We start from the raw sequence: 23,854 nt of genomic DNA, 5'->3' as shown, positions 1-23,854 counted from the left end.
AGCTCCCCTGCTCTTACAGAGATGTCTGTAGTTGTGCCCAGACATCTTGACAGAGAGTCCGATGAGTGAATGCTTAAAAGAGCTCAGGAGAGAGGACTTGTGGGCAGATGGCTCTGGCACTCATCTTACTAATCTCATCTGCAGAATTGATGCTAGGTCAGCAAGTTTTCAGGAAAGTAAAACCAAAGAGCTGAAGTTACTGCTATGAACTTGGGCTGTAGTGACACTGATGCTATGTAAGAGCAGGGGAGCTAGTGCACTTGCTGCCCTTGCAGAAAAAACTTTGAAGTGGCTGTAGATCCAGCAGTTAAACCAACAGTTTGCAGCCTATTATATGTGTTGGACTTGAATCCTGAGCTCTGTGCTTTGAGTGGCAAGCCAGTGAATCAGGTGATGTCTGATGAGCCATCCAAGTGTCCTGGCTGCAGGGACAGCAAGCACCTGGGAGAACAATAGGGTGGGCAGCTGGGCATGGAGGACTATCTGTCCTGCAAGTTTGAGCTGCTGCTGTTCACTAATTGGGGCCTGGAGGCTGACATGGTGAGATGTTTATAAGACACTGGTTGTGACTCTTACTCTGGGTAATTCACAGCTGTCTTATACCAATCAGAAATGGGAGCAACTGAGTTCATAGTATTCCTAGTTCTTGCAGATACTGAGAAATGAAGGACTGGACTTTGATGGAAGTTAAGTTGGCCCTGCTCTGTGTTGGTCTTTGGGAAACTGACTGCAAGCCTGTGCGTTGGTAGTGTAGCTTTTGGAAATGTTGCTAACCTGTGCCACTTTAAACTTATAGTGCTCACTAGACATAGGAAATTGTTTCTCTCAGCTCCTTTCTTTCTTTTGGAGATCCCTCTTACTTTTAGTGTGACTAAGTGGTGACTCCTAAACATAGTACTGAATTTCTGCTTTTAAAACTTGTCATTAAAAATCTGCTTTGCTATGCAAAGAGTTATTAACATTTACTCCTCTTCTTCTCTGTACTCTTTCTTTTGGGGTAATTTAGACTACCAGTGAATGTGAAGATTTCTTAATCTTTTATTTCAAGTGCTGTGACACCCTTTAGCCTAAGGAAATGATTTCTTGAAAAGTGGGACAGTGTTTGAAAAGCACTAGTGCTGACTAAGGGAGAAAAAAAACCAAGAAGTCAGATAACCTGTTTTATCAAGCTGGTGTGCTCATTCTAATAGTGGATTTGACTGTCCCTTTCATGTGCATGATAGAGTTGATTTTTTTTTGGGGTTTTTTTTTGTTTTTTTTTTAACTAGCAAAGGTCAACTTCTGAAGTTGTTTAGCAGCTACTAGAAGCATGTTCTGCTGCCTTTTTGATACAACGTTGTGTGTTTGGAGAAGGTTATGTCTTTGTTTCAACTCTTGTCGTTCATAGTTTTATATATATTCTCACATGTGTGGCTGTCATCTGGAATTGGGAAACATATTTATTATTTTAAGCTTGTCTTAGACCTGCTATGCACATGTGGTGGTTTTAAATTATAGCAGTAACTAAAATGCTAATATTTGCTCATGACAAACTTACCAATACGGAGGGTGCAGAACCCACTAGGAATTTGGGGAACAAGACATTGTATACGTGCATAAGGTAAGGAGTCCAAGTCCTTATTTACTTCACTGCTGGAGTTAAGCCAATTTCCTGTCCCATCCCCCCACTCCCAGAGGAGGAGCTGCCCATTCTCCCTCTGAATTCTGCAGGGAATACTTAACCTTTTAAAAGCTTGGTCATCTGGGAGCTCATTATTAAGACTTGTACTTGTGGAAGATTTAATTCGACTTGATGAATAATCATCTGCAGGCAGCTAATTCCACTTGCCAGTTCCACTCCCCCTTTACTCCCTGCTTAATCTTCACCTGTTGTTTCTCTTTCCTTTAAAGTCTTAGGGAATTGGAAATTTTCATTTAGATTTAAAGCCCCTAATGACTGCTAAAGTCAGACAACTTCATGTCATGTAGCAATCGTCCTGAGACAAAAGAAAAATAAATATTAGAGACAGCACTTACCTCTTCTCTAAACAAAGGAGAAATTATTTTTGCTTTGCAAGTCCTTTGGAATCTGTCTGCATGGAACATCTGCTGCATCATATGTAAGAAGAGAAGGCCAAGAGTAATAAAGCATTTCATTAATGTTTAATAACATAGTGATTAGCAACCTGGCAAATGTCTTATACCCGTGGGAGATTGAAACTTATTTGATTAATAGATTAATTGCAACCTGTTCCAGTTACGATTGCAGGTGTAAGTTTCTCTGGATGTTGCAGATTCCGTGAGGACCAATGTTGTAGGCTTTCTTATGCTTACTTTCTTCTATCTAATGGAAGAGTTAAAAATCAAAACATGAGGGGGAAAAAAAAAGAATCTGTCTGCTGTTTCTGTAAAAAGGAAATTATTTTTACTGTAAGAGTTTTTCAATAGTGATCCTCTATGCTACCACTGAAAAAGAACAGCTATTATCTTTGAAAGCATAAAGCTACCTTTTAGGGGAAAAAAACCTTTTCCTTTCAATTATTCTTCTTCCTGCACTTTATTTTAGTGTTATAATGGGCTTGAACCATCTCCAAGTTGCAGACATAGTTCTGTTTTTCTAACTTTTCTCTTGGATGCTTCGTCTGGACTTGCTGCTGGCAGAGCACAGCAGATTCTGTAGAAGTGAAATATGGAACTGAGCTGTTCATCAGATCACAATATTTTAAACAGCCACTTGAAAATGATTAAGTGAATTTCAGGTTGTGGTCTAGAAGTGACACAATGCTGGAAATCAATTTATGTTCCAAGTTTAGTCTTGAGCTTCCTGAACTGTCAGGAATTTAGAGATGGTGTTAAGTCTCTGAGAGGCTCTCAAAATCCAATTCCACTGAAAGAGGCAGCAAAGAGCTAACAAAGAATTTGGCTTCCACTCTTAAATGAACTGCTGAGATACAGGGAGGAAATTAAAGAAGAATCAGGATTTTTCTTCTCCCACGACGCTGGGTTGTCTTGTAGGTTCTTTCAAGTACTCAACCCATTTCTATCTCCAGTTGCAGGAAACTGTGTAATAGCTGTTGAAGCTCAAGTTTTCTGCTTAGGGGCTATGTCCTGCATGTGGCACTTGGCATTGCGGAATGCCTAGGCGAAGAGTTATAAAGTTCAAAGCACGTGGTACCTTCATGAGAAGGGATGTAATGCCTGAGTTTATTGGAGGCTGTAATATGATAAAACAATTAACAGGGTGGAAACCAGGTGTGTAGTGGTATCTCAGATTTTCATCCTGCTAGTATGCCTTTGTCAGCTCACTCATTACTGCATGGTTGGGATTCAAATCTATCTAGTTCTTTCAGGGATTAGTGAAGCCTAGCCCACATTTGCAGTGGCTGTGTGAGTTTTTGCTTCACTCTGTATTCTGGGGCTTTAGTTTCAAGAATGGTTTTTTCCTCTTGCTGCCTCTTGTCATTTAATTGCATTTAAGCTGTAATAAATCATGGGCTTGCAGGTTGGGAGTGTGCTGGTGGCTCCACCTACACTTGCTTGAACTCTGTACCTTCAGCCTGCCCTGGCCTGGCCTCATCTCCAGCCCACAACACTGCCCACTGGCCTCTTCAGGCAGGTCCTGCCTGCTGCTGCCTGCAAAGCAGACACTTTTTGCCCTGATCTGTACTCATGCCAGGGTTGAAGGTCGCTCAATAATAAATTTTGGCAAAAATACAGCTGACGGACATGTTTTGCACCTCTGACTCTTCCTGGGTGTTTGCAGGCCAGCATTTCAGAAATGCTTTGTGGTGTAACAGTGCTGTGTATCTCTTGTTTGTTGCTTCAGGATCTTAATTATCAGGTTTTTACATGAGGATAAATAGTGGAAAGTGTGGCAGTGTTGTGGAATGTGGTAGTGAAACAAAGTTGAGTTTGGAGTCTTTGATTACTTGCAGTTGTGTAGTAAATTAGAGCATGATGCAACAACAATTTACCAGATTGCACAGAAACACATGAACAAGCATTCTGTATCTTGGACCCTCTGTCAGCTGCTTCTGCTCATCCTGCTTGCATGACACAATACACGTGAACTCGTTCTTGTGTTATATGGACACTTAGCTTTTGGGTGCTCCCTTGTGTGAGGATTAGAATTCCTATGGATGGCAAGCAGGAAGAGGTGCAAGGAAAGGATGGGGATATTTAAAGGAGCAATTTTATATGTGTGATAGAGCAGCAGCAGTAAGCTGCTGATGGCTATCACTGATTCTTTTTTTTATCTTCCCCTTAGGGAAGCCCTAAATGTTGACAATATATTAATTAGCATTGTAAGTATGTCTCTAGGACTTTTTAGATTGTAGAAGTTGAAGTGCTTTTGCAAAAGCTAACCCTCAGAGCTGCATCTGTGCATGTTCATGTGTTACACATTGGAGCAGGAAATTATATCTAGATTTTCTGACCTGTGTGTTAGGCCTGCTGGGCTGCAAGTATTTAACAATCATCAATGGACCAGCACTAACTGGGTAGTGGTTGTTGTAGCATTACAGTTCTTGGTGTGTCATAGATGCAGATATTTAATAAATAGTATTATTTTGTATTGTCCTGTCTTTCTGGATTAAAGGATTGTATGAGTCTAGTAGATATGCCACAAATTTAGATCTTCCCATTAGATCTGCAGGTGTTGGAAATATGCCATGGCTGGCAGGAGAAGGAGACTGAAGCTTTGTCTTTAGCCACACTTCAATGTAAATGAGTAAAACTATGATCCCTGTTCACATTTATCTCTGCCTGAAACTACTTGCCTACTAAATAAACTTGTCATGAGTGGCCAGTTATCTATAACTGGCATGAGCAGATTCTCAGACAGGGCCTAAGCTCCTTTTGCACTTTTTTCCTCCAAGCACAGATTTATTTCATTGATTAGCTTGAGACAGATACGGAAGAATGTAGGGATTAGGTCTTACTCTCTAAAGTGCCTGAATTATCATGTATCTGTGAAAGGCAATGGGTTCTGTGAGCCATAGAATAATTTCTCTAATACCGCTACTGACATCAGGACAGTGTTAAAAGTAGCCTTGCAATTGGTGGTGTTTGAAATCCACCTTTGGAGGAATGGGCCAGACAGCTTCGGGATTTTTTACAGATGATGTGCTACTGCTTTTATTTTGCATTCTGTCCCACTAAGTTTAGGATAAAGCTGACAAACTAGGGTTGGAACCATATTAATGGTATTTGTGAAAACAGGCTGAGCTTGATGATTGTACTACCCCTTGGTAACCTGTCAGGTGCTATTTCTGTACCTCAGGCAGCTTATGGTGAGTATGATGACTTCTTCTGTAGTCTGGAGTGTTTTGTCTTGGTACATTTTACCAAGCTGTGTCTAGGAGATATGTCTCAAGTATTGTGCAAGCAACTGTCTCTGCAAGGCACGGAGCATAGCTGTCTAGGATCAAACTGAAAGACTTTTGTGAGCATATGCCTGCTGCCTTGTAGCTGAAGTCCGGCCTTTTTCTTGTGGTGAGAGAGATGGTCAGGATAAAGAGGCTTCTCTGTGCTGTATGAAAATGCTTTCAGTCTCTCAAGGTCTCAACCTAAGCCTGTTCTCTAGGTAGGCTTAGCAGTGCAGGTGAGTGCTCAGCTTAGCAGATATGACTAGTCATTCAGGCTGTTCAAGTGGAAGGAAGCAAGGGAACGGGGGCAAAAAAGGCAAATCCTGCTGCTATTTCACTGTCTTCATGCTTCTCACTGGAAAACAAATTCCTTCCCCAGCTTTGTCCTTGGCTCTCAGCTCTGGCTCTTCACTGTGGGAAAAACCTTTGCTGAAGAATAAGAAATGTAGTAGAATGGAGCAGATTATGGTGAAGGCAGGAGAAAGAAGGACAATGTAAATGGGACATGTGCAAGAGAAGGAGGATTGTGTATACTGAGAAATTTGCATCTACCTGTCCTACTTCCATCCACCTATAGTGCCAGTGTTCATGACACAATTACCCTCCATTTTCTGAATTTCCATCCTGATAGGACAGAAGATGCTGAGCTTCAGCATTTGAAAGTATTACTCAAAGAATAATAAAAATTAGTTCAAAAAATGCAAAAATGAGAATTTGCTGGCCTTATCCAGTTTAGGCAAGATGACTGATGCTGAAGTTGCTTGTTGAAACATTGGTAGCTTATCCTGCCTTTCCATCAAAAAGATTCCTTCTCTGGAATGGACAAGGTATACACAATCTTATCCATTCACAAGAACCAGATTATGTCCTTGTTGTGACAGAATACAAAAATACAGATTTCTAGTTTCTCCTATTTCGTGTGCTTTGAATGTAATCCTCAAAGAAACTTGTTGAAATTTTCAGTGGGAATTTCCAAAGCGAGAGGGAGGCGGGGAGCAAAACTCAGCATGCCTTGAGCTAAGGAAATTCTGAGGAATTATCTTCTGAACTGGATCCAGGAGATATTTTTACACTTAATTGGGTATATGCTGAGAAATCTCTGGATGGGAAGGGAAAGGAATAGGTGTGTAGGGGGTGATGGTTATCCTAGTCTGTAATAGCAGATTAAAGTAGCGAAGCAGAAATGATCTTGCAGTTTTATATCAACTGCAGCATTAGCACAGATATGAGGAATTGGAGTGGTGACTTTGAAGAGAAAGCCTAAGTCTTTGCACGTGAGCTTTGTTGTCTATGCTTTGAAATTATAAATCTGGTGTTGCCTTGGTGATCTTCAACCAAATCTTTAATCTTGATGAGCAACTAGATTTCTTAAAAATAATGAACGGATGCAGGTAGTCTGGCCTAGGTAAGTTGTCTTAAGTGATTAATAGGATTTTGTTATGTTGGATTTGTTTCATTAGTTAGTGGAGAGCTTGAATGCCCTGGTTATAAAGCAGTCATCTGAAATTGTGTCAGCAGCCTCTTAACTTCTGGATAAAGAAATCTATTTTAGATAAAGAAATCAACCCAACAGAAATTTGCTGAGTAATCTGTTCAATGTCCTGTTGGTTTGCGGCTTCTCAAAAGAACATGCACTGCAGGAGCTCTATGTTTCAATGTGAGCAAAAGTCTTTAAAGGTTTTCTCTTGTGATGGGGCTGACACTAAAGTATATTGCTTTCTTCAGTGCTTACCAGACCTGACATTCTCATTCAGTAAGAAAGCTAAACCATTCTTCTCATGAGAATGAGTGGGAGAACAGAAGAGTAGCTTCTTTGAGTTTTTAACTTTATATCGATGTGTCTTGGAAGACAAAAATGATGACTTAAGGCTTTGTTTTTCGTCCACCCTGTGTTTTGATCGTGCACTGTCAGCCTTTCTCATCAGCATGTTTTGAAATGGTTTTAGTTTGCGTTATATTTAGACATGTGTTTTCTCTTATGTACAATGTTTAGGACTACTGTCATTTCACTAAAAGTCCCTGCTTATAATCCTTTTTCCCCCACAGTGCATTTGTGCACTAGCATTTAATAGTCCACATTATTATGTGGAAAGGGTGTTATTTATTTAAGATGTATACAGAGAAATACATGGTAAATTGAGACTACTTGAAGTTTCCAACTGATGCTTTATTCATTTTTTTTTCAGTCTCTTACATGAACATCAGTAGCTGTTCCCCCAACATATCCAATTTGAGCTTTGCAACTATTGAAGTATTTCCAGTTTTAATTCCGACAGGGAGTGCTGACTATAGGTCAGCTTGGTTTTAAGATGGTTGAGGTGACTATTTGACTAACATGACAGTTTAAATTTGTTTCCATCTGTCTAGTCACAGGATGTGAGATATAGGTTACTGTGTAACTGGTTTATGAATTATCCCTGTTATTAGCACCTCTTGAGGCACTGTTTGTGCAGCTGCAGCAGATGGTCAGGATGAGAGACGAAGGAGATAGATCTGAGTGGAAGGCATCAAAGTGGGCACAGACTGTGCTTGTGCTAGGATGAGATACCAGAGTATAAATATAATTCCAGCCTAGCAATAACTTCTGATTTTTTTTTTCCCCCCCCAGTGGATCCAATGAGCATATACAGGCTATCTAAGGAACATGAAGCTATAATCTTAGCGTATACATGAGTATTTTAAGGACCTAGTAGAGATACTGCCAAAATAATATTTGCACATTCATGCTTACAGTATTGATGTTTCTTCCAGTAATTCTGTGAGATAAAAGGTGTTATTCCCATCTTATAGCCAATGGGAGAAAGGGAGGAAAATACTAGTTGCCTTAGACTCTGCTATGAATTGCTGGTGGAATTTGAGTTAGTGGAACTTGCATGAAGTCTTTCTCTTGGTCTGAAGTCTGAACTGAGCCATGTGCCACAGGAATCTCAACTATGACTCTCTAAATGGACTTATTTTTGATAGCATTCCGTAAAGAATGAATAAACGGAGAATATTTGAGCTTCTGCGCCTGCCAGGAGAACTCTCTTCTGTGAGATGAGGTGTGTTGGCAAGGTTATGTGACGAAGCTTCCACGTCTCTTCACAAATTCATTCCATGGGGAACATACATAGAAAGCCTCAAAGTTGTCTCACTGCCTTCTCTTAATTTTTCAGTTCATTGTTCAGGATAGACCGGGCCTGTCTTGGTGTGCACCTAATGTACTTAGACTTTAATCTCTTAAGAAGCTAGGCAGGCTCAGAGAAGGACTTGCTTTCTCCTTAACTACTACCTCGATAGTTGCCAACTGATAATTCTGTGAAATGTCACTCGTGTTTGTAAAGAGCTGGCTAATACTGAAGTATTTTTTCAGTCAGCAGGTGTCAAGGACGATAGGATTAATGATGCTGCATCTTATCTAACACCCCCTCCTCCCCTCCTCTTTTTTTTTTCAAGACTACATGGCTTAGAGGAATTAAAAGTGGAGTTCATAGCCTTACTCACATTAGAAGCTCTGAGTGGTTCTTGCAAAGTTCCTTAAGCTTTAGTTGTAGTGATAGGCACCATACATGACCCTCTGATACAGAGACTATGAAATCTTTATTTCAGCCTCAGAAAGAGTGTGTTAGCTTTGTGCATTTAAGTATGAAAATGTGAAGTAGCTACATACCTTTATTCCCAAATATTCCTGAACTTTGGCAGTTAATGATGCCAGTAGGACCAATGTATAGTCAAGCATATTGTTTCTAACTAGTTAGGGTGTATGATTAGCAGCCCTGTGATCCAAGTAAGAAATACCTTCTATTTTTGAAGTGGCAGATTGTGCAGTAATTTAGGAAGGAAAAAGTGATGTGTAAATGTAACTGTAGGAGAAAGGAGTATTGTAACAACAGCTTGTGGAATGAAGTGTAATAAACATGGCTGTGCTAATGTTGCTTGTTTTTATTCATACCTGCAATTCAGCATTTCACTTAATTCTATCTGTTAGACTCATTTGTTTAGGGCTTACAATGGATATTGCAGTAGAGTCTTCAGTTTATCATGCATGTAATGAACTGGTTTTATATTAACAGCTTTTTCAGATTGATATAAAATGAGATAATAACACTGTTCCTCTATCTGCCTAAACAGAGTTAAACTTTGCTTGAACAAATGTGAGAACCAAGTTGGCTACTCAATTTCAGGTGCTTTATGTTTATATAGCAAAGAGAACAATACAGGAAATTAACCCCATTACAAACCTCTTGTACAGTGTGGAGGAGGGCAGGTGTGTTGGTGGAAATATTATATTTGTTTTTACGGTATTTACATTTTTCTTCAAGGGGAATGGGCTTACAGCAGTTCTGGCTGATACGTTGTGTTATTGTAAGCTCAGATAATAAAAATAATGTCTTCTTGCCTTTTACCATTGAAACTTTGGTAATGTAAGTAGGTAATTCTTGGATTCTGCCGTGGAGTTGTATTTTAGAGGGGAAATGTACTAAAATATGTTGATATTCTAAGTGATAAAGTGATTGGAGGAAAGTGTATTAAACATTTGAAAGCTATTGCCTCATTCCAACTTCAGTTGTTCTTTGATTCCTTATTTTTGTCAGCTCTTGCTTGTATCTGTATATTGAGATGTGTATTACAGTACTGTTAGTGAGAAAAGAGTTTTTCTAAATGTTTACTTTTCTCTTGTTTCAGAACCGAGAGCTCCAGATTATGAGAAAGTTGGATCATTGTAACATTGTCCGATTGCGTTACTTCTTCTACTCTAGTGGAGAGAAGGTAAGACTGAAAAAACAAGACACTGCCTTCCAGTAACCATTTGGGTTACTATGTGAAGATAGTAGACATGATAACGTTGAGAAAATGCTATTGTGGTGCCCAACAGATCATATTGGAGCAGATCTTGAAATAGAAGCATGTGTTCCATGAGGAATAGTGTTACTAGTATAGCACAATAGCGTAACGTTTGGATACTCGTCGCCACTTTTTAATTGTGGAGCACAGCCAGGCTTCATTTGCACATTCTAGCACTGCCTTTCCATATGTGCAAATAGGTTTTCTAGGATTTGGCATTGAGCACTCTAGATTTAAAGCACTTAATATCACTTTGCCAGACCTGATCTCTGTTATGTTCCTGTCTCACCTCTTTGTGAGTTTGTTCTGTGCACAGGCTGAGTTTCGAAGTCCAAAGGAAAGGATAATTTGATTGTGGCGTTTGTGAGAATGTGCATGCTTGAGAAGGAGCAACTAGATGGATTTAATCAATCTCAAGAAGTAGACACTGCTATTTGTTTCTTTCAGTCTAGGCATAAAAGTTCCTTGAGTTTTTATAAAACGAGGGTTATAAGGTTTGATGTCAGTGTGAAGTTATAAAAGCTTACTTTTCTGTGTATATGTAAGCATTTTTTGAATCATGGAAAAATTCGGGGTGAAATGGAACTCAAGATGACATCTGTCCAACCTCAGAGAAGGGTCATCCAAGAACGAAAAAAAAAATCTTCTGGACCATGTGGGAGTTGATGTGAAGTGGGGAAACAGACTAGATGATCTTCAGAACTAGGTCTATTTTTTTTCCTAAGTATGTAGTTACAAATATTTATATGAAATACACAACAATTTATTTAAATGTTATAGGGCTTTTTTTAAAGCTGATAACATATTTAGTTGTCTTCAGATGCCAATAAATATAGGTTCACAATGCTGTAAAAACTGTATACTAGAGCTGATAGCTACTGGAAGGCTATAAACTGCTGTTGCCACAAAATGGGTCAATGGGTGAGGCAACCCACGTAATTCATCATCTTTGAAGCTAGAGAAGGATCTGACATCTCCAGGATAAGTTGTTGGTGGCAGGTTACTGCAATCTTGTGCAGTGCATAGAGGGATAATAGAAGATGCTCTGTTGTTTCCTCTCACAGAGGTGCCTGGTGGGCACCTGGCTCTGTGCCTTACGCAAAACTTGCAGAACTACTTTGCAGGAATCAAGGAGAAATGAGTTGTTTTTTTTTTTTTTAATCAGCCTTACCTCTTACATTTCCATTGTCTAGTGATAGCAGACGTTTCTAGTGTTACATGGCTGTTACTGTTACGTTGGTAGTGCGGTGTAGATTTTTAAACTATGGAAGAGGAAGAGATTAAAGACTTGTTGGCAAAGCTTAAGGCTCGTAAGTCAATGGGTCCTGATGGGATGCATCCTAGAGTGCTGAGAGCTGGCTGATGTGATTGCTAAGCAAGCCTCTCTCATTTTTCAACAATTATGGAGGACAGGTGAGGTGCCTGAGGACTGGAGAAAGGCCAATGTCACGCCAGTCTTCAAAAAGGGCAGGAAGGGCAACCCAGGAAAATACAGGCCGGTCAGCCTCACTTCCATCCCTGGAAAAGTGATGGAACAACTCATGCTGAATGTTATCACTGAACATGGTTATCAGGGGGAGTCAACGTGGCTTCACCAAGGGGAAATCCTGTTTGACCAAACTGATAACCTTCTATGAGTGCATAACTGACTGGCTAGATGAAGGGAGAGCAGCGGATGTCATCTACCTTGACGTCAGCAAGGCTTTTGATACTGTCTCCCATAACATCCTCATCAGAAAATTCAGGCAGTGTGGCTTAGATGAGTGGATGGTGAGGTGGCTGAATGACAGAGCCCAGAGGGTTAGGGTTAGGGTTAGGGTTAGGGGGATCAATGGCACAGAGTCGAGTTGGAGGCCTGTGGCCAGTGGAGTTCCACAGGGATTGATTCTGGGGCCAGTCTTGTTCAACATCTTCAATGACCTGGATGAGGGGACAGAGTGTACCCTCAGCAAGTTCCCGATGACACCAAACTGGGAGGACTGGCTGATTCCTCAGAAGGCTGTGCTGCCATTCAGCGGGATCTCGACCGGCTTGAGAGTTGGGCAGAGAGGAACCTCATGAGGTTCAACAAGGACAAGTGCAGAGTCCTGCATCTGGGGAGGAACAACCCCATGCACCAGTACAGGCTGGGGGTCGAACTGCTGGAGGGCAGCTCTGCAGAGAGAGACCTGGGAGTCCTGATTGACAATAAACTAAATATGAGCCAGCAATGTGCCCTCGTGGCCAAGAAGGTCAATGGCATTCTGGGATGCATCAAGAAGAGTGTGGCCAGCATGTCAAGGGAGGTTCTTCTCCCCCTCTACTCTGCCCTGGTGAGGCCTCATCTGGAGTACTGTGTCCAGTTCTGGGCTCCCCAGCTCAAGAGGGACAGGGAACTGCTGGAGAGAGTCCAGTGCAGGGCCACCAAGATGATGAGGGGTAGGGAACGACTTTCGTACGAGGAAAGGTTGCGGGAACTGGGGCTGTTTAATCTGGAGAAGAGTAGATTGAGGGGAGATCTTATTTACATTTATAAATATCTAAAGGGTGAGTGTCAGGAGGTTGGGACATCCCTCTTTTCTATAGTAGATAATAACAGCACAAGGGGTAATGGGATGAAGCTGGAACACAAAAAGTTCCACTTAAACATAAGAAAAAACTATTTCACCATGATAGTGATGAAGCAGTGGCACAGGCTGCCCAGGGGGTTGTGGAGTCTCCTTCCTTGGAGGTCTTCAAGACCCAACTGGACATGTTCCTATGCGACCTGATCTAGGTGAACCTGCTTCTGCAGGGAGGTTGCACTAGATGATCTTTAGAGGTCCCTTCCAACCCCTACGATTCTATGAATTCTGTGTTGTGCAAATTTAGCATGTAACCAGAAATTTCTCAAGCAGCATGAGTACAAAAAGGGAAATACTATGAAAGAGGGCTTTGGGTTGGGGTTACTTGCTTTTTTGAACCAGCTTATAACTTGGTTAGAGTGAAGTAGAATTTTGTGAGACAAGCAGAGCACAACTGTCTTATCTAACAACTTTTAGAAACCTGCAAACAGTGGAAGTGTTAAAACTTTTCAGAACACTGTTCCAGCAGTCTTTGTGTAACAGTAACTTGAGTGAAATTCTTTTGGAAATCTTTCACTTGATATGGAGCTTGAGACTGGATTTTCCACTTCGCTGTTTCAACTGCACGTGTCTGATTTTTGGCAGCACTACTTCTGTTTTTAAATATGCAGTCTGTCTCTATGACCCACAAATCTTAATGTTCCACTAAGAAATTTTCTTTCATGTTCCTTTCTGCTTTTCTCTCTACACGCCTCTGCTCTGGGCCTGTCAGATTTCCACCACTGTCCTGTTGCAAAATGAGACAAATGTGAACCAGTCCCTAGGGCAAAGCTGCACACAGCAGAACATCAACAGAGTGATGTTGCAGTTGAGGTTCCAAGGTCTCTTTGCAGTTCAATACAAAGTAACACCTAATTATCTTAAGTATTTCTATGTTGGTGTTAGCATGTGAAAATAACTGTGTATGAGTTGACTGTTTGGGAAAAGCTCTAGAGAGCAGCAAGTTGATGTTTGAAGCTTATCTGGGAAGGGAGAAAAATATTTCTTGTCTTGTTTTTGTTGACTGGGAAGCGGTAACATCTTTTCCTTCATATTACCCTCATAATCAAGCTGTGTCTGAGAAGTGGAGGAAAAAGGAAGAAAATGTAAGGTTCTGTCAGGAAGGACACACAGGAAGCAATTCCAGATTTAGATGCTAGGTGCACAAAGCTTTATAGAAAATTACTCTTGAAGCCAAGTCCAATGGAAAGAGTAATGTAAAGATGAATGTATGGCAGAAAATGCAGTAGCTTTGTGAAGAGTAAAGCTTGCAATTGTTGTCTGTTTTCAGACAAACTTAACCATCCATTGCCATTACTCTGTTTATACTAAGTCTAGCAGTGATGAGAAAATTTCAGAGGTAACTGTTATGCTGCTGAAGTAGCTCACCAGTGAACTTAATTTTGATACCTACATATCAAGCATTCTCTTGCCTAAAGGTTTGCATGTTGCTGTGATCACTCTACCAGTTTGTTCCACCTGGAGTGTTCCTTGGATTTCTCCCTTACTCCCTGACGCTTAACACCAGTGTCTCTAAACCCAGAGACTCTTCTCTGTTTTTTGGCCAATATCTGAGGACCTGAAATATCTCTTGATTTAGAGGTACCTCAGACGTTTCTCAAAGTCCAGACAGACTGGCACTGTTTGAAAGCTATGTGCCTAATAGCCACTTTAATTCATTTCAATTGTTAGGCATTTTTTAGGCACTGGGCAATCTTAAAACTGGCTTTATTCTAGCAAAGCAAGGGGGTTAATTCTTGATTAAAAAATTGGAAACAACAGAAAATATAATAAAGAAAAACAATACTAAATCACGCTTGCTACTAAGTTTATTCCTTAGCTACGTCAAAGTTGAAGCTAGTTGTAAAGATTTGGAGTGCTCTAAATAGCTTTTTCTAGGGGCTATCAGTGGAACTGGTTGAAGTGTTTGAGCTCCCTGTCTCTTCTTTTTCCTTGTGATGAACTTTTTGTCTTCTTTTTTTGCTTAAACTTACTTCCTGCTTTGATCTAAAGCAGTCCAGCCCTAGCAGCATGGGCATCTTGTATCAAATAGGACTTTGACCAATTCCTTCTCCCTTGTTTTTAATGACTGAATGGTTTCTTTTTGTTTGAGCATCTTTGAATTTGTATTGCCTTTATATAGATATAGCCTATATATGACGATGGATATGGACATATATATGCATATACATACTTAGGCCTTTATATGTGTGTGTGTGTATAAAAAAATGTTCAGAGTACTGTGTGTTAGTCATGTTTGATTAATGATTTCTAGTTTGAGAATGCAAAGAGAGCATGTAATATATATTAATATATGACAGTATTAATACATGACAGTTGACAGACTTGGCATTCAGGTTGCTTCTGTAAATTGTTCCCTCCTCAGTTCTTTCTTTTTGTAGACTGACAGACATTTTGTCAGACCTGTTGGATAACTTAGTTCTTTTGAAATACTCTTCCTTAATCAATTTGCCAGAGTAGATTATGGTTGGGTTTTTTTCTGAGGCTGTTTGAGGTAACTGATAAAAGGGCTCTGACTTGTGTAGCCCTAACATGCTTTTTAGTAGGGCAAAGTGTGTAATTTTAACTGGTGGAATGAACCAGAAGGGAAAGAACAACAACCAAATAATGACTGAGGTATGTGTATAAGATTCTCTTGGTGGAAGTAGTCACGAGTCTTTTCCATGCTGTGTTTCTGTGATTTGTGATTTTCTAGGTAATGCTTGGAGAAAAAGGGCAGGATTATGGGGCTAGCCAATTCTACTGGTTTTGATAGTTTTGGCATGCTGCCTTAAAAAACAGTCTTTAACAAAATGCTTGGCTTGCTTGTCAGCTTACCACTGGGAGATCAAACTGTGTTAGGAAGGTGTATGTTTCTGGTTTGATTTTTCTTATTTCAGGACTGCCTTGCAATTTAGCATGATATATAAATGTAAATATTTATTTACTGAAGCTGGATGTGATGTTTTTGCTACCTGTCCTTTTCAACCTAATTTTGCTGAGAACCTTTTGTGCTGTGCTCCAGGAGAGGGAGAATATGAATACACCAAATAATCCCTCAGGCTCCCTTGTGAAGAGTATTCTTCCACATTTTATAGCACAACCTAACTTCTTAAATCAGTGACTACTGAGTAAAATTACTCAGCTGTGTAAACCTGAAATGAGTTCCTAATCCTCTTATTTTTTTTCTCCTCTCTATTTCCAGGTTAGATCTTTCTTTGTCGTATTTCATACCTGTCAAGTTTTCATGTGTGGATATTTCTAGTGTTTAATAGTCCAATTGATCCGTATCTGTGCCCAAAAGAGGAAAGGAAGCCACTGGAGAGATTTCTTCCTGAATCAAATTATGTAAAAGTGAAGTAAATACGATTTTTGTTGAGTAATTGCTTCTCTGGTTATGTAGCTTTCCTCTGCGCTCACCTCTGTTTAGGCTGGCTTGGTATTCAAAGGAGTCAAAGCATACATGGAAGCACAGAGATTCCAAATAGGCAATATGCTGACTCTTTTTTTGGAGACTGAGCTGGCTCTTCTGCATGCTCTAATTGATTTCTAGTCTTAGCTTTAGCTGTTAAGGGCATGCAGACAAAACTGCATGCAGGCTCAGGATGGAAATTTACTCTTAGGCTTAGACTGTCATTTAAAATAAATGTGCAGGAGATGCAGGCTGAGCTGCATCTATGAGCTACTGTTCACTATTTCATGTGTGCTTTGGCAGCTGCATATTAAATTGCAATTAAGAAGAAGATTGCAACTGGCTGACTTGCAAGTTTGGGCTTTGCTGAAGACTTGGTGTTTCTTCAGGTTCATATCCCTGTTAAGAAGGCACCTATCCTTTACCTTCAAAAAAAGACATGGACATCACCATCTCTTCTTGCAGGAGCGTTAAGATGAGTCTTCATGTAACGACCATCTATTCTGTTTCCTGTTAAAATGAGGTGCTTGTAGTTGAACCATTTTGTTTCTTGGAAGCATAGAATTGTTTTGATTGGAAAAGACCTTTTATGAAGTCCAACTACTAATCTCACACTGCCAAGCCCATCACTAAACCACATCCCTCAACACCCCACTACACAGCTTTTAAATATCTCCAGGGATGGTGACTCCACCACCTCCCTGGGAAGCCCATGGCAGCGTCTAACAGCCCTCTGAGTGAAAAAGTTCTTCTTGATATCCAGTCTAAACCTCCCCTGGGGCAAATATTGGCTATTTCCTCTTGTTGTATAAATTGTTACTTGGGAGAAGAAACCAACACTCACCTTGCTACAACCTCTTTTCAGGTAGTTGTAGAGAGTGATAGAGTCTCCCCTCAGCCTTATCCAGGCTAAACATCCCCAGCTCCCTCAGTCACTCTCCATCAGACTTGTTCTCCAGACCCTTCACCAGCTCTGGTGTCCCTCTCTGGACACGTACCTCAGTGTCTGTCTTGCAGTGAGTGGCACAAAACGGAACACAGTGCCAAGTACAGGGACATAGTCACTTCCCTGGTCCTCGTGATACAGGCCAGGATGCCATTGGCCTTCTTGGCCACCTGGGCACACTGCTGGCTGATGTTCAGCTGGCTGTCAGTCAACACCCCCAGGTCCTTTCCTGTTGAACAGCTTTCCAGCCACTCTGCCTCAGGCCTGTAGCATTGCATGGGCTTGTTGTGGCCCAAGTGCAGGACCTGGCATTTGGCCTTATTGAACATCACGTAACTGGCCTCAGCCTGTCACTCCAGCCTGTTCAGGTCCCTCTGAAGAGCTTTGAGCAGTTGTGTTCTTGCCTAACTTTGTGTCATTTGCAAACTTACTGAGGGTGCACTTGATCTCCTCACCAGATAATAATAAGGATGTTAAACAGAACAGGCCCCAGCACTGAGCCCTACAGAATTCTGCTGGTGACTGGCTGCCAGCTGGATTTAACTCCATTCGCCACCACTCTCAAGGCCCAGCCATCCAGCCAGTTTTACACCCAACACAGAGTAGGTCCATCCAAGCCATGGGCAGCCATTTTCTCTAGCAGAATGTTGTGAGAGACTGTATCAAAGACTTTATAATAAAGTCCAGGTAAACAACATCCATAGCCTTTCCTTTATCCACTGTGCACATCACTTTGTTATAGAAGGAGATTGTTAGTTAGACAGGATCTGCCCTTCATAAAGCCATGTTAGCTAGGCCTGAACCCTTAGTTATCTTGTATGTGCCTCAGGATGGCACTCAGGATAATCTGTTCCATAACCTTCCCTGGCACCGAGGTCAGACTGACAGGTCTGTAATTCCCAGGATCTTCCTTCTGGCTCTTCTTGTAGATGGGGGTCACATTTACCATTCTCCAGTGCCCTGAGACCTCCCTGGTGAGCCGGGACTGCTGGTAGATGATGGAGAGTAGCTGGGTCAGTACTTCTGTCAGCTCCTTCAGAACCCTAAGTTGGATCCCATCCAGCTGCATTGACTTTTATGTGTTGAAGCAGAGCAGCAGGTCACACACCATTTCCCCTTGGATTGAGGGGACTTCATTCTGCTCCTTGTCTCTGACTTCCAACTCGGGGGACTGGGTACCTGAAGAACAGCTGGCCTTACTGTTGCAGACTGAGGTGAAAAAGGCGTTAAGTACTTTAGCCTTTTTGTTATCCTTGATCATTATCCTTCTTCCCCCTGCATGCATTAAAGAATGAAGATTCTCTGTACCCCTGCTTTTGTGGCTAGTGTATTTATAGAAACTTCTGTTATCTCTTATGCAGCACATGAGGACAACTCAGTCCTGTGCCTTTAAGGTTTCTTTAGTGAAGAATGTCCAGCCTTCCTGGACTCCTTTGCCTTTCAGCACTGCCTCTCTCTTAATGGAAGTTGTTTTGCTTTAGGTGTTTTTTTGTTTTCTTTGGGGTTTTTTTGTTGTTTGTTTGGTTTTTTTTTTTAAAGAGTTCTTGCACAAAATGTTCAATTAACAGAGCCTTGAGCACAATTTCAGATTGTCAGAGCCTCTGAAAATGCTTCACACAAGCCTAGTAATGTGCTGAAGGGCCATCACTAGAGATGAATTTAGTTACTCCAATCCATTTAATCCTTGGCAGGTCTGCTGTGCTGTCAACAAAGGAGTAATTAATGCCAATTATGAGGAGTTTTGTGATGTTAGTATCTCTCTAGTCCTTGCCTGAGGCCTGCCAAGCTCATTTCAAAAAGACCACCAGTCATCAGGTAATCATTATCAGTTACTGCTGTTAGGACTCACAACATACTGGGAATTTCCTTAGTTGTAGTTATGAGCAGTCTCTGGTTTTGAGTAGGTTATTTATAAAAGAAACAGTAGTTTTTTCTGCCTGCAGTAGGGCTCTGCAAGAGCCAAGTAGGCAACAGTGACTGGATCTTCAATGTGGTAGGTGCATGCAGTGGAGATGAGAAGCTCCATGTTTTCTCTCTAGACTAGCGAACTGTCCAGTAAGTCTCATCTGTTCTCAAGTCATTCCTCTGCCAGCTCTAGCCACTGCTGTCATCTTCACATGTTGAATGGCCATTAGGAAAGCAGCTTGTATTGTTTATCCTGAAGCAGATGTATAGTTTGAACTGTTATGGCATATTATCTTGTCTAGTTTGCTGTTATTCATACATATATATATGTGCACAAACACACACATATATGTATGTATGTATATCCTGATTCAGAAATTTCTAGTCAATCAGTCCCATCTTTTAGATGTTTCGTGGACATTTCCAACTTCATGGAACTATTTCTCCTTGGAAGTACAGCTAAAAGCTTAAGGACTTCACAGAGCATACAATAAACAGGAATCAGCAGGAATTTCCAAATTCTCTCCACAAGTGACTTTTTTTTCCTTACAAGAGTCCATCTTTAGAGGGGAAAACTATGACAGAAAACGTCTCTTTTCTGGGTTTTTTGTGGTTTTTTTTTTAACCTAAAACTTGGGTTAAAACCTAGGCTACTTCAATGATCAAGGAAATGATGCTTCACTTCAGTGGCAGTTATTGTCACTTCCTTTGGTGACAATGCAAACCAACTGTCTTATATCAAGACCCAGGAAACTTCCTAAATCTGAACTGTGTTGTGAGATTGATTTCTGTCCTTAATACTCCCATCAGAGCTGGCCTAGTTGGCAGTTCCTACCTGTATCAATCTGTGTTAGATCAGACATGAACATTACAGAAAAAATTTAAAAGTTTTGACAAGTAGGTATATGAACATAAGTCTTAGGACAGATCTCAGTTCTCAAACTTAGTCATGAACAGCAAGGGAATAGGAAAAGTGGTATTTTGCCCAACATGTGCATCACTCATAGAAAGTATTCATACCTTTATTAACATTGAAGTTGAGTCTTCAACTCTTCTTACCCCCTGGAGTCATCTATGTGAAACTACAGATATACATCTAGACTTAACCATTCCTTCACTTTGGAGGCAGCCACAACTCTGTTTTGAAATAGATCTGGTTGTAAACTGCAAGTAAAAACAGGCACATGTGGCCACTGGATGTCACCATTCCTTCATACAAATAAAGTCAGCTACAAGATATTTTTATTTTTAATCTTCAAATTTTTCCAGTGTATCGTGACTACTCAGTAGTCAGAGTAGGAGTGCTGCAAATTCTCACTTTGATTTGAAAGCAGGTCCAAGGTCTTTGAATCTTTCCTGTATTATGTCAACATTCAAGATAAGAGAAGGAAAGTTGAGTTTCTCATGGTGCTTGATAAGGGTATGTGAAATGCATGCTGGTTGTAGCTTTAAGAAAAAAATAAAATAGCCTTTTTTTTAAATCTAGTACAGAAACGGTGTGACTTTGAACCTTGTGTGTTGTCTAAATCTAGATGGCTAAGCCAGGGTGAAGGGCATCTTACTTCATGCTGACACTATTTAAATAATGCAGTGTGAAAAAAGGTATAATCCATGTGAAACACTAAAATCTGTTTCATTGATTTACAACTCCAAATGAAATCCTTCATTACTTTTTGACAGAACCATTGCATAGCTGCCATCCTGTCAGTAACAGCTGCATGTTTAGCACCTACCTCTGAAACATCATCGATGGGATGCTGTCATGTATTTACATGCTGTAGAGAAGACATGATCCCTTTGAGTAAACTGAGTTCTTTATCTCTTATAGCCCCAATACTGATGCCTTGACATAATTTCATTAAGTAGACACGCATTCTAGAGGCATGTTACTTAATTTTAGGTTTATCGCTCATACTGCTCTCAGTGATCTTAGTTTGAAAAGACAGGTAAATTGAGTTTCTTCAAAGGTAATTTCCATATTTATTTCTCAGAATGCAAAGGTAGTTCAAGAAACTCCTGTATTGTTCATCTCCTTTCAGTTGCTGATCACATGAAGTCCATCTGAAAACTAGTACAATTAAATTATCTGGGATTTAAAAGAAAAAAGGGCAAAAACCCACCTGCAAGCCACACAAGAACCATCTCTGAACTGTAGTTGATCTGCCAGGAAATGAAAGCTGAAATGAACACATTCATCACTTCCTCCAATTGCAGACCAATACATGTAGCCATCCTAGAGGAAAGAGCTGGCAAATTGTTTCTTAACCTTTTTGTCCTATTATTTAACAGTTGGAGAAATTTTCCTTAGATTCCAGATAGGACTGGCAGTTCAGGAGAATTTGTAACATCTTACTATATGCTGACATATTCTCCAGAATACTCCCTGTAATTTTATTGTTTTCCTTTTGTCCTCAGTCTGGCATTTGGTAAGTATGACCTCTCTGACTTCTGTTGTTGTGTTAGTGATAAATAAGGGAAATAGTTGGACTGTGACTGACTAATGTTGATTGCATTTTTACACACGCATCTTGTAAATGTAGAGTGTGACTATACGAAAAAAAAATACTGAAAGCTGATAGAAACCACTGAGGATTAATTTGCAGTTTGATACAGGGGGGGATCAAAGAGAAGCAATATTTCTACTTTACCTGCAAGGAACAATTCAGAAGAGTGAATCTTTGAATTCAGTAGCTGTTACTTTATTTTGGTCATAGTTAAGATCAACTGGATAGGGCTTGAAACATATTACTTGTATGGAGTGAAGGAGAGAAGAGTTTAAAAAGTGGAGTTTGGCACCTTCACGTGGTCTTTCCTGTGTCAATAGGGTAAAATTCTTAATTTCACTCAGTGTTCACCCACGTAATATGTAATGCTTGCGTAGTTGTACTTGCAGCCTGGTTTATGTTCATTTTCCGATACAAAGAAAAAATTAAGTTGCTAGAATGTTTTGACTCTTGTGCCCAAGTCTTTTTTATGCCTCTTATTATGGTATAGTCTACGTTAGTATTTACTTCTATGAAGTGTTTCCATCCAAACTGAAGTGGTGCCTGAATTGTCAGCTCTTGAGAGATGCAGAGCAGTTCAGTGGCAAGGCAGTGGTTGTTTTGCCGTGTCTTGTTTCAGAGCAGTGTTTGTCTGCTGATGATTTATCTGCCAAGCAACAAAATGCAGCTTCTAGCACTTGAGGCTCTTGCAGGTACAGGAGCTGCATTGCTGAAGTCAAAATCCTAGTGAAATATATTGGTCTTGTATTTCAGGATCTGGCTTCCTGCCCTCCCTCTTTTTTATTTTAAAGAGGACATGGTCATAACCTTAGCAGCAAGCATGGGAGAACACGGGTACATATAAACATTTCATCTGCTGAGGAAAGCTAATAATCTATTCAATCCCAAGGTCTGTAATGAAAAGTGAGTTATTTAATGGTATCTTGTTTTTCCTTTCTGTCATTTATATGGTATAGTCTTCCCCGGACTTTTCTGTTCTCTATAGAGGTATTTCAGAGGTGCTCCTGATGGTTAGGTTACCTTTGTTTTGTTCATGGCCCAGCAATTTTGAAACAACAGTGTGGGAACAAGTCACACGAGGAGTACGTGGTGAGGTTTGAAAAAGGCTTCCTATAAAGGGAAGATAAGCCTTGATCCTCCTGCTTGATCCTCAAGCAGTTGCCCTCATTTAGCATGCTTGTTGAGCTAACCCTGTTTCCTATTGCGATACATCTGGGTCACCAGAAAAATATGTGTTTAGGAGGAATGCATGAGGTAGGCAAACCAGGTTACATCATCCTCAGAGCTTGTCAGGCCATGACCGCTTTCTAGCTTGTCCTGAATCTTGTTCAGGGGAATCCAGGTAACTTGGATGTTATTTTCATCCAGTCCATGATCACAGAGAAGGATGAGGGCTCTTGAAGACCATTTTCTGGGTTTTGGTCAGACTTGCACAGGGTGACATCAGGAGGGAGGTAGGTCAGAACACTTTAATCATCTTTAGTTCATGAAAAAATCATTTAGAGCACTTCTGAAGTATCAGTTGCTTGTGGCAGGAGTGGAATATGCAGCTACTTGCATAGCCAACATCATAAGTCTTGCCTTCATAGCTGCATATTAAAGATCTGAATACATCAAAATGTACATGGAAACTTATTTGTTGACTGGGGCAACGATGTTCGTGTGCCTTCATGTTCTAGGTGATGATATGTGAAATGCGTTTACGCGGGAGCAGTACCACGTAAACCCCGTGTTGTTTGTTCAAGCCCTGTGGATAGCATCAAACCTCAGAAGCATTGGTGGGCAAGTGCAGAACCTCCATCTCTACGATTCACATGCCTTGAGGTTTTTTGTACTTGTGTCATCATGTGATTAGTACCATTTTCAGTAGAACATAAACATGAAGGAGAGAAAAGCAAAGCAAAGGTGGAATGAACTAAAGAGTTCTGCAATTCTCACAACTCAGTGTTGTGAAGTAGCATAGACAGGGTTTAGTGATCACATGCATTACTCCCTTACGTGTCTCCTTTTGGTTTTACTATGAAAGGATAATGAAATCACTATCCTTCTATTCCTACCCCTTTAATTCTGTCACTCTAGTCTTTTGTGTAAATCTCTTCTTGATATATAGAATGTGAACTCTTCAAACAAATGTAATCAACCTCAGTAACAGTACTCTGCAGTGACTTGTTAGCAGTTTCCTTCACCCAAGAGACAAGAATTCAGCATATTCATCAGGTTGTATCTACAAGGAATCAAACAGAATTCACATTAATGAGGCTATTTTCTCTGTGCAGGTTGTCTTACCAGGCTTAAGTTAACTTTGATTTTTCAGGACATTGATTTTCTGCATTATA

General features: G+C 40.5%; 1 protein-coding gene across 1 annotated transcript in view; it reads left to right on the top strand.

The window, feature by feature from the left end:
- GSK3B (glycogen synthase kinase 3 beta) overlaps positions 1-23,854 on the top strand; it is a 155,858-nt gene that overhangs the window by 74,676 nt on the left and 57,328 nt on the right. Inside the window, exon 3 of the mRNA XM_062005361.1 lies at positions 10,011-10,094. Within this exon, the coding sequence (XP_061861345.1) occupies positions 10,011-10,094 (84 nt within the window). The remainder of the gene's footprint in view (positions 1-10,010; positions 10,095-23,854) is intronic.

The sequence above is a fragment of the Colius striatus genome, chromosome 1, assembly GCF_028858725.1.
Source record: "Colius striatus isolate bColStr4 chromosome 1, bColStr4.1.hap1, whole genome shotgun sequence".
Classification (NCBI taxonomy): domain Eukaryota; kingdom Metazoa; phylum Chordata; class Aves; order Coliiformes; family Coliidae; genus Colius; species Colius striatus.
Note: the sequence above shows the minus strand (reverse complement) of the source record. Positions and strands in the feature narration are given on the sequence as shown.